The sequence below is a fragment of the Betta splendens genome, chromosome 14 (assembly GCF_900634795.4).
Source record: "Betta splendens chromosome 14, fBetSpl5.4, whole genome shotgun sequence".
NCBI classification, from domain to species: domain Eukaryota; kingdom Metazoa; phylum Chordata; class Actinopteri; order Anabantiformes; family Osphronemidae; genus Betta; species Betta splendens.
In genome coordinates, this window is record NC_040894.2 from 14,991,248 (window position 1) to 15,004,490 (window position 13,243).

Here is a 13,243-nt window from a genome sequence, read left to right on the forward strand (position 1 = left end):
AACAACGGGCTGTGGGCTGACGGGAGAGGGAAGGAACAGAGCGGAGCTCAGAGCACGCTGCCATCTTTACCTCGCTCATCTTCTTTTCCTGTCCATTCTCCCTCTCGCACTGGAATGAATGTAACTGCTGGTGTTCATCAGTGGGTTTCGCTACGAAGGAAGGCTTAGGCGCTGGGCACACACATCCCATCGAGCCGTAGCTCAGCAGCGTCTCGTCTACTGCAGGTAATTTTGTGCTCATTCTTCCGTACCTGTGCTCGAGCCTGACCCCTTTTAATCTGTGCTTCATCCTCCCTCCATCCTTGCCTTGTAACCATGGTTTCCGCCAGCACCTCTCTCCTCCTCGCTGCTCTTCTCCTCCCCCTACTCTCCTCTTTTTTCCTTCCTCTGATGAGCTGATGACACAGACTACCTTGATGTCCATTTCTGTCACTGCCTATCAGAGCGGAATCCATTTTATGTGTATTAATAGATATAAAAATCCATATAATGTGCCCTGTATTTATAGCATCCATGTGATCTCAGATCAACTGTGTGACATTGAGGGTACATATCATGTCAGCATTGATTACAATTCCTAAATAGAAATGTAAAATGTAATATACTAATTTGAATAGCACAGTGCAACTAAGAATGCATTGTTCATGTCATACACTATTTTGTATAAAATTTGCTTTAAAAATCTACATTGCAATAATTTCATATTATTATACTACATATTTGGTTTGTTATTGTGTCCAGTAGTACAGAAGGATACTGTATTCACTGACGTCTGAGCTCTGACTGGTTGAACCTCATACCTGTATCATCCGGCACTTGAGCTCATTATTCCACACCCATGTTTTTTCTAAAGTGGATGACGCAAGTGTCTGTCACCTGTAGTATAGTATTTCTACTTATTATCCAAAGTAAATTACCTAGTGACAGGGATGTGCAGTAGTGCATCAGTGTGTCAGCTACTAATTATGCCCCTCAGTTGACCTTTACATGGATTACTGAGTGGCAAGTTGTGAGGCAGTGGGTTAATTCAGTTTTGTCTATATACTGTAGAGCCATTTTCTGTGCTAAAACATAGAAATTTGAAATAATGCTAAGTCTGAATAATATTATCTGTATAATATTATATAATAATAATATAATAATAATAATATTGAGTTACTTTACATATATTTCATTTGACAACAAAAGTCACTTTACACAGTAACAATTAACACAATTACCATTATAGAAACTCATACTAACTATTAACTACAAACCACAAACCAAACCCTGATGAAGTTAAGAAAACACAACACTCTGAGACACAGAGGAAAGAGGAGCTGATGGAGTGACTGTGCAGCAGTAGACAGAGCGTCACTTTGCTGAGTGGTGTGATGAGGAGGAGGGAAGAGCTTTGCACCAGCTTGTTTTCAGACGGACTCTGTGCCACGGTCCAGTAAAGCGCATGGATGAGATGTGGAACTCACTATAGTAATTACAATGCGTCAGACTGACCGAAACAGCGTCTCCTGAACATCTGATGCAGCACAACCAAGGTTCTGTTGTTGCAGAGCTACACCCTTTGTGTGTACGTGTGAAACTGAGTTGCATTTTACAGTAAGCAACGGATGGACAGTGATGAAGGCACAGTCAAGGCTTCAGGGACATCAGTCTATTCATAATGTGTAAACACTTTAGTCGTGGACTCTTCTGGATAAATAATGTGTGCTCTAAATATCTGAAACATTTAAATTCTGCCAGTGAACAGAAATCAGACCATGTACCTGTAAGAACCACTATTAGATTTTTTGAATAATCAAGGTGAGAGTGTGTGTTAGGCAGGAAACAGGGGCTCTGTCATCATAATAATGTAGCTTTGGAATGATTACTAGTACGTTCATAGTGAACTAAGCTAATAATAAACTAGAAAAAACCTGTGGACCCTCTATGACCCCACAGTGCCAACAGGAGACCAAGAGCTTATGTGGTCCTATCTTACTGTTTAGAGGTGATACATGTCTCCCTTTAGACTGTCTGTAGCTTTAGCTATAGACCATTCTTAACAAGGTGAATACAGGGCAAATAATTACATTTCGCATATTTAGATTTAGAATATTTTTGTCATATAAATAAATCTCTGCCCAACAATGCCAGTTATTTCTTGTAAAATGATGTTTGACAAAGCGTCCTGTCGTTTGCCAAAATCTAAGGAACCACATCTGTTAAATCCCAGTAGAGGCAGTTAATTAACTGTGATTTACCAGTAAAGCCAACTGGTCGGGTTCCCTTTGGGACCTGGTCCCCTTCTGGCACAGATACCTCCATCTCGCCTTTGTCTGGACACACAGGGCTCTACTGTAGGAGGCGAGGCGCACATACGTCACCAGATTGCCTTATAAATCCTTCTGGGACTTTGGTGAACCTTTGTAGCAGATGGGAACATGTACAATATCAGGTGTGACTTCAGTGCTTGAGTGATTGGTCCTTTTATTAAAAGCCCATTTGCAGCAGGGGTTATGACTAGTTGGCAGGCGGTGGGTGACCAGTGATCAGGTTCAGTAACATGATGCACTCACTGTGTTTGCAGGGCTTGGACTTCGGCCTGACAGGGGACACCATGGAGGCCCCGCTCGTGTGTTTGGATGAGGAGTTTGAAGACCTGCGCTCCTGTCGCATGGACGAGCTGGACCATCCGGCGCTCAACCACTCCACCTACTCCACCACCACCACCGTCGCTCTGGCCTCCATCACCCGGGAGGACTTCTCTGAGCTGGAGAACTTCTCTGAGATGATGAGCTTCAAGTCCATGGAGGACCTGGTCAACGAGTTTGACGAGAAGCTCAACGTCTGCTTCCACAATTACAACACCAAGACGGAGGGCCTGGCGCCCATCCGCAACCAGGCACACAGCCAGGAGGATGAGGAGCGGCTGCGGGATGAAGAGTGAGTCCCCACTGGTGTTGCTTTCTCATCTCACAGGACTGTTTAATATAATCAGCCCAAGTATGAAACCATATATATTCAAATTAGAATTAACCTTCACATCTACACATGTTGACATGTAACGTCCAAATGTTGCTTTGGGACGATCTAAGCATCTCCAGCCGCTCTGTAGAGACAAAGCTGAGGACAGTCGTCGTTCATGTGGTGAAGCGTACACATTCAATAACATTTTACAAATCCTGTTGAGGACTGAGAGAAGGAAGCATGAACGTCATGCTGGACGCGTGAACTCAGCGCGGCTCACGGTTGGTGCACGCGTGCGTGACACATGCAGACACAGCCCCTGCAGCTGATCAGCGTGCCCCCCCCCCCCCCCCCCCACATCCAGGCGGCGCGCTGCATTATTCAGTGCTGTACGCTTCAGTTAGCTCAGGCACCAGCTGACAGCTTCCTCATTCGCACTAGCAGCCTCTGAGGCAGAAGCACCGTGTGAACATGAATCAGGCCCAAAATAGCTTGATTCTTTCCAAACACGTTCACTCTGCCAGTGTACGTGATTCTGTTTTCAGCTATGACGGATTATTGAGTGGTACTGAGTCAACAGAGTCTGACAGAGTTCAGAGTTCAGAGTTCTGACCAGTACAGATGTTCCACCTCTGCTTTTCTGCTGTAAAGCTTCTCTGATCAGTCCCATTCATTAATTATTCATTCACTGCCCACGATTCAAGCAGCTCTTTGTGGACTCTTCGTACCCGTCCAGGAGCTCGTTCTGTGCTTTGGGATGTGGGGAAAGTGTCTGGTTTTCACCAAGGGATGGATTCACGCGCTCTCCGCTCCACAGAAGCGCTGCAAGCTCAAAATCTGCTGTTTGGTTGTAAACCCTTCGCTTCACGTTTCGGCCTAATCCCTTCAGCGGTCTGACTGGAACATTAAAGGGAATAAGTGTTCGTCAGTGGCTCCAGTCCAGCAAACGGAGGCAGACACACACATTTAAACCCTGCGCTGTCTCCAGACGTGGGACTGTGACACGCAGGCGCAGCGGCAGCAGATGAGCTAAGCTGTGAGCTGAATGCTGCCACTGTGACCCAGTGTGGGCTGCACCACTGGGACAAAGAGGACATCTCCTCCAGGTTGAGTCAGACACTGGCTGCGGGTGTGAGGAGCTCCAGCCTCCAGCTCTGCACAGCGACAACCATCACCTCGTCACAGCTGCAGGCCGTCTTCAGCACCAAACTCTGGCCTAATGCTGTTACGTAACTGCACCGTGTGTGGACACATCAGCTTAAAATAGCACACGGCCGTCCGCGTCCAGGCCAGAAATCTGCTTCTGGAGCTTCTTTTGTTTAATGCGTCTCTGTGTCTGTGTCTGTTTACAGTGTGTGGGACGCTCTAACTGACAACTACATCTCCACCTGGGACGGCGCCGACGCGGAGGGTCTCAACGGAAACCTGTCCGATCAGGAGGTACAGTTCACCTTTCTGCGTTTTACACCCGACCTCCTCTTTGATTTGGCCGTCGATCATGACAGGTTTGTCCTGCGCTGGTCTGTTACCATGACAACCTGCAAGTTTATCAGATTAAATTAAAACACCTGTGTTCCTGCTATTTTGAGCTGGTGGAGGCATAATCCAGCTGCAGCACAGTCGTTCCTGAGGCTCAGTCTGACGCTGACACTTGACACAGGCTTGACCGCCTTCGAGCTCCACTTTGCAGCCACGGCGTCGCTCTCTGTCACAGCTGCACAGGCAGCACTTAGCGTCCAGCCCATGTTTGCTGATCGAGGCTGGGGAGACATTTACATTGTCCAGACGCTCCCTTTGTAACATTACATGTTATCATGCGCTGCTTGTTTGTTGTTTGTGGCTGCTGTTTGGGAATGAAATGTCAAAAACACAAAGCGAATACCTCATTTGAGAGGCCTGATTACCTGATGTTATGAAATATGTCATGACAACTGTAAGCAAAAACATGCAATGCAGCAGTGTGACTGGTCAGATGTAGCATGTTGGTTCTGTACAGCCACAGTGTCCGTTGTGTGTTTCTCATCTTTTGCTCACAATCTGCAGATCCACGAAAAAGAGGAAGAAGAGATGAATGAGAAGAACGACAATTGTGCGAATGAAGAGCCTCTCATCACTGCTGATCAGGTGCTGAGACATTCAAAGTAGTAAAAGTGCTATCTGATACTTACACTATGTGCACAGGCTTGAAGTCAAAGGTTGTGTGTGCTTCCTGCTTTATAACAAGTTAACAACTTACACAATAGGATTTTGGCCACATTTATGGACGTGTGAATATTAAGAACCTGCCCCTGTTCCCTTCTCAAGGTCATTGAAGAGATCGTGGAGATGATGGAGAACTCTCCGGATCCTGGAGAAACCGAGGAGGAGGATGAGGGGGAGAGCGGCCAGTGCTCCTTCCAGACCAAGCCCCCTCTGCTGGAGGAGATCAGGAAGCTGTCAGAGGCCTCCAACGACAACAGCTCCTCTGGAGGTGGGGCACATGGGGGCGGCCATGACACATGACAGCATTCAACCCAGGACCCCCACCCACACACACACGCACGCACAAACACACGCGCACGCACACACACAAACACACACACGCACACACACACACACACACACACACAAAAAAAAAAAAAAAAAAAAAAAAAAACAAAACACCAAAAAAAAAAAAAAACAAACAAACAAAAAGAAAAACAAACAAAAAACACAGAAGCACAAAAACACACACAACACACAAAAAAAACACAAAACACAAAAAACAATGCACAAAAACACAACAAAAAACAACACACACACACACACGCACAAACACACGCGCACGCACACACACAAACACACACACGCACAAACACACACACACACACGCACGCACAAACACACGCGCACGCACACACACAAACACACACACGCACACGCACACACACACACACACACACACACACACACACACACACACACACACACACACAAACACACACACACAGTCTACACATGTTTAGGTTACTCCTGACCTACTGATCAGTGCATCTCTGCACAACCTTCTCTTTGTGCTGGACTGTTGTAGTGAGGGAGGAGCTGAGCCGACAGCCACAACCTCCAGGCTGCACCCTTAGATCTGTAGGAAGTGTCCAGGGAGTTTGAAAACGGGGGCCGGAGGATGATGTGTCACGTGATACTGAACAAGCAGTGTTGTTTCTGTGTGTGTTGAACAGGCCTGAGCCTGATGCACAGCTCTGCACTGCTGGAGCTGCTGCACCGGGTGGAGGCTGCCATTCGGACGTACTCTGAGGAGCTGGTGAGCCAGCTGGCGCGGCGCGAGGAGCTGGCCTTCGAGAAGGAGGTGAAGAACACCTTCATCACGGCCCTGATGGAGGTTCAGAACAGGCAGAAGGAGCAACGGGACAGCAGCAAACGGCGGCGCCGGGACAAGGCCCTGAGCCTGCAGGGAGGGGCCCCGCCTGTGAACGCGGGCTCCGCAGGACGCCCGGAGAGGACGGGAGGAATGCCCGTCAAAGTACGCCCGTAGCCTGACACACTCTCACTGCAGTGAATCGGACGCTGCCTATAAACTAGACAAACTCCAAACCACAGCATTTCCTCTTCCCCTCTCTGACTGTTAGTATAATGGATCCTGGCTCCATTAGTGCTTAAAGCACCTTCCAGGAAAGATCCTAAAGTGGAGGTGAACTGTCTTCATACAATAGCTCTGCTCATGTCCAGGAACAGAGGAACTTCCTAATGGGTTTTCCTTGTATTATCCATGTAAATCACAGCAGCAGTATGTTTTTATCTGATGACTCCATTAATGGACTAATACCAGCATACAGTAACAATGCTGTGTGTGTGTTAATGCAGCGCTTCAGCATGGAGGGACTGTCCAACATCCTGCAGACGGGCATCAGACAGACATTTGGAGGCACAGGCAACGACAAACAGGTAAGGTCAAAGGTCAAGGTCAGTCACAGTCCTTGTTCCGTGTGTATAGAGTAAAAGGAAGGCTTGCATGTTGGTACGACATTAAGACACTGCACAGCAATCGATACAGAGGCCTGTTTGAAACCATCACAGGGACTAAGGTGGGGATGAAACCCTGACTCGCTCCAGGCTGGACTGTCCCAGTGCGATGGACAGTGGAGGTCATGCGCAGCCCAGAGCTGCCTGCTGTGTGTAATCTGACGCCTGCTGCTGGTGTAAAGTGATAGGTTGCAGCAACATGTGAAGCTTCGTGAGGAGCGTGTGCCTGATTTAGTTGTTATTCATTACAGGCACGTTCACAGTCGACTGTGCTGCTTTCATATCAGCAGCTGATCTGATGCACTGACCCTCTGTGTCTGCTGATCACGTGTGTGTTTTCCAGTATCTGAACACAGTGATTCCATATGAGAAGAAGGGCAGCCCTCCATCCGTTGATGACCTGCAGATGCTCACAAAAAGTAAGTGTCCGGAGCAGCTGAGTCATAGAGGCCCATCCCTGAGTGACACCTCTTGTTTCCTCTGACTAGTTCTTTACGCCATGAAGGAGGACAGTGAGAAGGTGCCTACGCTGCTGACTGACTACATACTGAAAGGTAACCGCAGCAACACATTGAGGCCAATAGGAGCCCAGTGACATGAGCTTGGATGTGTTCTGACTGGACACAAGTGCATATGTACTGTACACCTACAGCTCCGTCCCGTTTGCTTGCTTCCTCCAGTCTTGTGTCCCACCTAGAGCCCCTGCAGGCTCGGGGGCCACAGCGTGACGGGGGGCTCTTCTCTGGAGTCCCACTCTCCTCACTCGTGCTCCAAGCTGCATGACCTCCCATCCTTTACAACTATCAGCCATGGATCCTCACCATCGACATTATTCTCTTCACCCTATGACTGCTGCCTTCTGCTGAGCTCACCCTCTCCCCTGCTGCACAGCAGGCTCAGGCCAGACACCACCAGACGCCAAACCAACACGAGGGGCTTCACTAATGGAGCTTCACACGCTGTTAATGACTTTGGTACATGAACACAACATTATGTTGTTCACAGTCATTGTTTATTTTGTTGTTTTCACACATGATTAATTCAAAAGGACTACACTGCAAGAAAATGTAAATCCCCTGCTGCATCCTCCAGTGATCACCCTCCTGTACTGTTTCAGATGAATCTCCTTCATTTGAACTCTAAAGCCATGCACCTTCTCTGCCAACTTAGTACTGTAGCTCATGACTGACACTAACACCACTATTTACGGGTGCAGCACGTTGCTTTTCTGTTTCCTGGTCTCTCTTACATTTGGTTCCACTTAAAATCCAGTGTTCTTCTGACTTTTTAGTCATTTCCTTTTGTTTGTATCAGGATTTTTTATATAAACTTTGTTGCTGATTTTCTATATCACTCACAATGTCGTCAGAGAGAAACAAGCTTCTGTGCATTTCATCCCGTTCCATCAGGGAATTTCCCGTGGACAGATCATCCGGATCAGATGAGCTCAATAAAGGCCAGCATATTAGCGTATTTACGACTTCCTTTGCGCCATGTAGGTGAATGTTACAATGCTAATCGTAAATTCTAATAAATATTAGACACAAATGTGTGTGCGTGTGTGTGTGTGTGTGTGTGTGTGTGTGTGTGTGTGTGTGTGTGTGCGTGCGTGCGTGCGTGCGTGCGTGCGTGCGTGCGTGCGTGCGTGCGTGTGTGCTTCTTCCTGTTTTGTTGCTTTATACATTCACAGGCTCTGACTTGTTTTATGGAAACTATACACTATATACAGTATACACTGCATGTTCACCCGGACATTTCCCACTAAGAGGCATGTACAGATTCTGGTTTCTTCTTTAAATTTACAGTATTTCCTGCACGTTTATAGCATTAGAGGTCTAATATTTACTGACCCCTGGTGGTTGACTTTAATCACACCACACACAGCATCTTTAATGTTGATGATGCGTCATAGATGGGAGGGACATGATTCCAAAGGACACAGATCCACATTATACAATAATTAGTAGACATAGTAATAAAAATAAAACAGCCTCCACATCTGTGTCAATAAAGATGAACATGAGCTTTTGCTTTATTGTACAGAAATTGATCCATACAAAAACAACAGAACCAACCGCTCCACATACACACACCACTTAGTCGCTGCCCGTTTCCACCTGGAGACAAACATCATAACTTCATCATGAGAAGCTTTTCTTCAAACAGTTCCATTTATTTCCAGCTGTTTCATCCGTTTCTACTGAATGTTACCGTCTCTGTGCAAACACAGCTAAACGTATGCTCCAGTGTAACAACTACAGATTATACACATACATCTTTATTTTTTATGACATTTGAATCATTTTAATAGGCATTTGAGCGACGTTGACAAAATAAGCAATTAAAATTTCAAAAGGAAATTGGGTAAAGAAAACAACGTACTTTCTTCCATTATTCAGGTAAAATGTTCAATTTGTGAGCGTGTGCGTCTGAAGCTTGTAGTGTTAAAGGGCAGCTTCCTTTATTTTGAACTTTCAACAGAATTTAAAACGTACGAATGCCTTGTTTTTTCCCTAAAACTACAGTTGTTCTTTGGGAGAAATATTTTTTGGTCGTTTCTTTTGGTTTTCTGGTTATTATTGAAACCAAACCAGTTTTATTTAGCTACAGCTGCTTTCAAACATTACTTTATCCTGCGAGTCCCTTGGTACAAATTCTCTTCGACCCCAAATCAGAAAAGCCTCTGAAGACGTTTTACAGCAAATCACCAACTGTCTTCATTATTCATCAATAATGACTCAATACATCCACGTTTGTGCTTGAGAATCCAGTGTTGCAAGGGAACTTCTGCCCTATCACCTGTTCCAGCGCCAAAATATTCTATGTTTAACCAAAATAAATATCATATCTACAATTCCACTTGAAAATATTACAACTCAAGTGTGGACTTGTGTTTTAACTGCAGCTCACAACAGAATTATACAGTAAGAAGCTTTGACTAATCTGTATTTAAAGTATTGTGTCAGAAGCTGAACCACTGATGTAAAATTAAGCCCCCCCCCCCAAAAAAAAGATTAGGATTCTTAAAAAAGGCAAACTTTTACACTGCCTTAGTAATGTATAAGATGTTGTAATATCTTGTCCATAAGTGTTATGACACTTATTAATGCATAGATATTCATTGATTATGCTCAGCTTCTCACCTCTGAGCAGCTGCTGAAGGGCCTGAGCCTTCTTTTGAGTGGATGTACTGTAACACACTGAGCAGAATATTCATCTGTCAGATCTGCAGAAACATAAAGATTGTGTGAACATATATTAACTGTTCCCTTTCTCATTTTGTAAAATAAGGAGAAAAAAAGAATGAAAGAAATAAAATTTAAAAGCAATATTTTAAAAAAGTGTAATAAATGCATTGATAAAGTAGAAAAGAGGTTAATGGACCAAGGTATGAAAATTATATCTTTACATATTTTTGCACTGAACAGTTTGTACAGGATATAAAAGATCTTAATACAATTGAAGCAAGTCTATGTGCAAAAGCACGACTGACTGACTTTTGCATCTACTGCATTTTTCTGCTTAGTATTTAAGTGTTCGTGTTTAAACCCAGCAGCTGCATCTTGTGGAGAGCAGCTCTACAGCACGTGTTTGACCGACCGCCGTTAGACCAGAGACCCAGCCTGGTTCTGTGCAGGCACCATGATGGGCACGCCGCCCATGCGGGCGATGTTGGAGGCAGTTACAGTGGAGGTGGGCACGGGCGGGGGGGGCGCAGCGGCCTGAGGCGGGCTGTAGGCCTGAAGCTGGGCATGAAGCTGGGCCTGAAGCTGGGCCTGGGGCAGCTGGGCCTGAAGCTGGGCCTGGGGCAGCTGGGCCTGGGGCAGCTGGGCCTGGGGCAGCTGGGCCTGGGGCAGCTGGGCCTGGGGCAGCTGGGCGTAGCGCTCCGGCCTGGGCAGCGTGCTCCCGTCGGTGCTGGCCTGGGACGACGTGGGCTGCCCCCCGTGGTGAGGCAGGGTGCTGCTGTTGTTGTAGGCGTAGTGGGTGGGGGTGGAGGCCCCATGATGGCGGGGCGGCCGGTAGCCAGCGGTGCTGCCGGTGGCGGTGATGATGGAGGCGGTGTCGGAGGGCGGGCGCTGGGGGTAGTGCTGCAGGTGCCGGTGGAGGGACGGCTCCTTGTGGAACGGGCTGGAGCCGATGGACGACAGGGTGCCGTTCTTGGAGATCACGTCTGGACCCATGCCGCTCTTGGCCCAGGACACACGCTTGGGAGCCTGGGCGTCCTCCCTGGAGGTGGAGAGAATCAATGACTACAGTATCAGTCAGACGCTGAGATGAGTAGTGAGACCACAACTATCTCCATAATCCATCTACGCATTAAACAGAAGTGCACTCAGACTTAAATCGGCTGCATTAGCAGCTCTCAATGTTTTAACTGACGCAGATGCTGTAAATAGCATCAAGTCAAGGCACAGGGACGCGTTCCTATGCGATTTTGGGGAAAGCCTCTGTTACATTGTAGGAAAAAGACAAAGACTGCCTGAACTGACTTGATGTCATTGGCCATGTCGTCCTCGCCGTCTCGACGCCTCTTGAGCAGGAAGAACACGCAGACGAGGAGGAGGAGGACGAAGCCGAGCAGCGAGCCCACGGTGGCGCCCGCGACCATGCCCGCGTTGGAGGCTGGAACCAGAAGAGGCGTCACAGCTATCACACTCACACTGCGCCTGTGCGCGTCGCACTGTACGTACAGCTGAGGATCTCCAGGTTGATGAAGCACTCCTTCAGGCCGGCGTCGTTCCTGGCCGTGCACGTGTACTTCCCAGTCATGCTGCTGCTCAGGTTGCTCAGCCTCAGAGTGCCAGTCTTCTCATCTAAAAGGGCAGTGAGCAGCCGTCGCAAAAACAGGCCTAAACGCTGACACTGTGTGTTTAGTGTCTCAACGTTCTGTGTCGTATTTTCAGTTACACTGAGTTTTGCTGGTGGACTCTTTACTCACCCAGCATCGGTGAGAAGAACACTTCCTGGTTGGGACTGGTTTTCACCCACTTGTACAGAGGAAGCGGCTTCCCGCTGCTGGACGAGCAGCTGAGCGTCACGTTCCCCTTCAGCACCGGCTTCCCAGACAGAGAGCACCGGGGAGCAGCCGGCGGAACTGAGGACGCAAACGCATGGGCTCATGAGGCGCCGGAGTGAGGCTGAACCGGGCCCAGTCCACACACACACTCACCCCTCACGTCCACGTTGAAGACGGCGGTGAAGGCGGGCTTCAGGGGCATGAGGACCACGCAGGTGTAGCGGCCCGAGTCCGACTCCTGCGTGTTGTTGATGGACAGCGACACGTTCTGCGAGGGCATGGGGTGAGTGAACGCCACCCGGCCCGTGTACGGGGAGGTCTCCACCGTCACGAAGCCTTGAGCGTAGGAGATGATCTGTGCAGGTACAAGACTCAGTCACATCCACTGAACAGGAAACTGGAATGCTTGGCCATTTGTCAAACATTTTGTGTAGTAGCATTCTTTCACGTCTACACAGCTCCATCAACCTGAGCTTTGAAAGCATTGCATAACCAGCATTAGGTGGGATGTTCAAACACAGTGTTTGCTGCTGGCCAGATCCAGGACCTGTTGCTATGGAGACCACCTGTTGTCTCATAGACCCATGGAATCACATCAGTGAGCCACACTGCAACACACGTAGTTCATGAGCATGTCCTGAGATTAACTGGTGACCTTGAACTGCCCTTGTGAACATGACAGTCGCCCACACCCTGTCCAGCTGGGACGATACTGCATCTCACGCCCAGGGACGTTCGGCCCATAACCAGGGGGAACCACGAGTCAGCAGAGGTTCTGGGGTTTGGCGTTAACTGGGTCATATCCTCATTTCTTTAAAGCCAGAGACTGCAGGTGAAACAGCTGTACAAGCATTTTTCATGCGGTTCTGACATGACACACTGACTCTGCCTGGACAGTTCTGGTGCAGATGCCTTTCCTTCCTCTGACATACATGTACTTGCACTCACAGCACATCCTGCTGCCACAAATACTCAATCTACAGAATATGTGGGATTATTGGTCCTGCTGTTCCTGCTCCCTGATCACATATGGTTCCTATACGACGTGTAAAAATGCTGACGGGTCTTAATCAAACATCCAACATCTGAGTTGTTCATGAGCGGCTTCAGAATCCTTTTCTGCAGTCTGATGTCCTGAAGTATAGAAATGAGACTTTGGGAAGCCGTGGGGCCGTTTTGTCTTGGATTAAGGTCTTTGCCAGATTAACAGTATGAGGACAAGCAAACATCCTTCACAATTACAGCCACACTGACTTCAGCTCCTACAGTACACGGTCTCAC

At 47.7% G+C, this 13,243-nt stretch overlaps 2 protein-coding genes across 2 annotated transcripts in view; one reads left to right on the forward strand and one right to left on the reverse strand.

Moving 5' to 3' along the window:
- The first annotated feature begins 27 nt into the window (after positions 1–27).
- Positions 28–8,493, forward strand: fez1 (fasciculation and elongation protein zeta 1 (zygin I)). The gene is made up of 10 exons (XM_029174202.3): positions 28–225; positions 2,567–2,922; positions 4,299–4,386; positions 4,990–5,070; positions 5,251–5,416; positions 6,144–6,445; positions 6,787–6,867; positions 7,289–7,364; positions 7,434–7,499; positions 7,626–8,493. Exons 2-10 carry the CDS (start codon positions 2,597–2,599, stop codon positions 7,640–7,642), a joined length of 1,203 nt encoding a protein of 400 aa, XP_029030035.1. The 5' UTR covers positions 28–225; positions 2,567–2,596; the 3' UTR covers positions 7,643–8,493.
- A 456-nt stretch (positions 8,494–8,949) lies between these two features.
- The window catches only part of esama (endothelial cell adhesion molecule a), a 34,801-nt gene continuing 30,507 nt past the window's right edge, over positions 8,950–13,243 (reverse strand). Inside the window, exons 4-8 of the mRNA XM_029174209.3 lie at positions 12,116–12,317; positions 11,885–12,040; positions 11,637–11,759; positions 11,436–11,568; positions 8,950–11,172 (exon numbers count right to left, since the gene is read on the reverse strand). Coding sequence (XP_029030042.1) covers positions 10,551–11,172; positions 11,436–11,568; positions 11,637–11,759; positions 11,885–12,040; positions 12,116–12,317 — 1,236 coding nt within the window. The 3' untranslated portion in view covers positions 8,950–10,550. The remainder of the gene's footprint in view (positions 11,173–11,435; positions 11,569–11,636; positions 11,760–11,884; positions 12,041–12,115; positions 12,318–13,243) is intronic.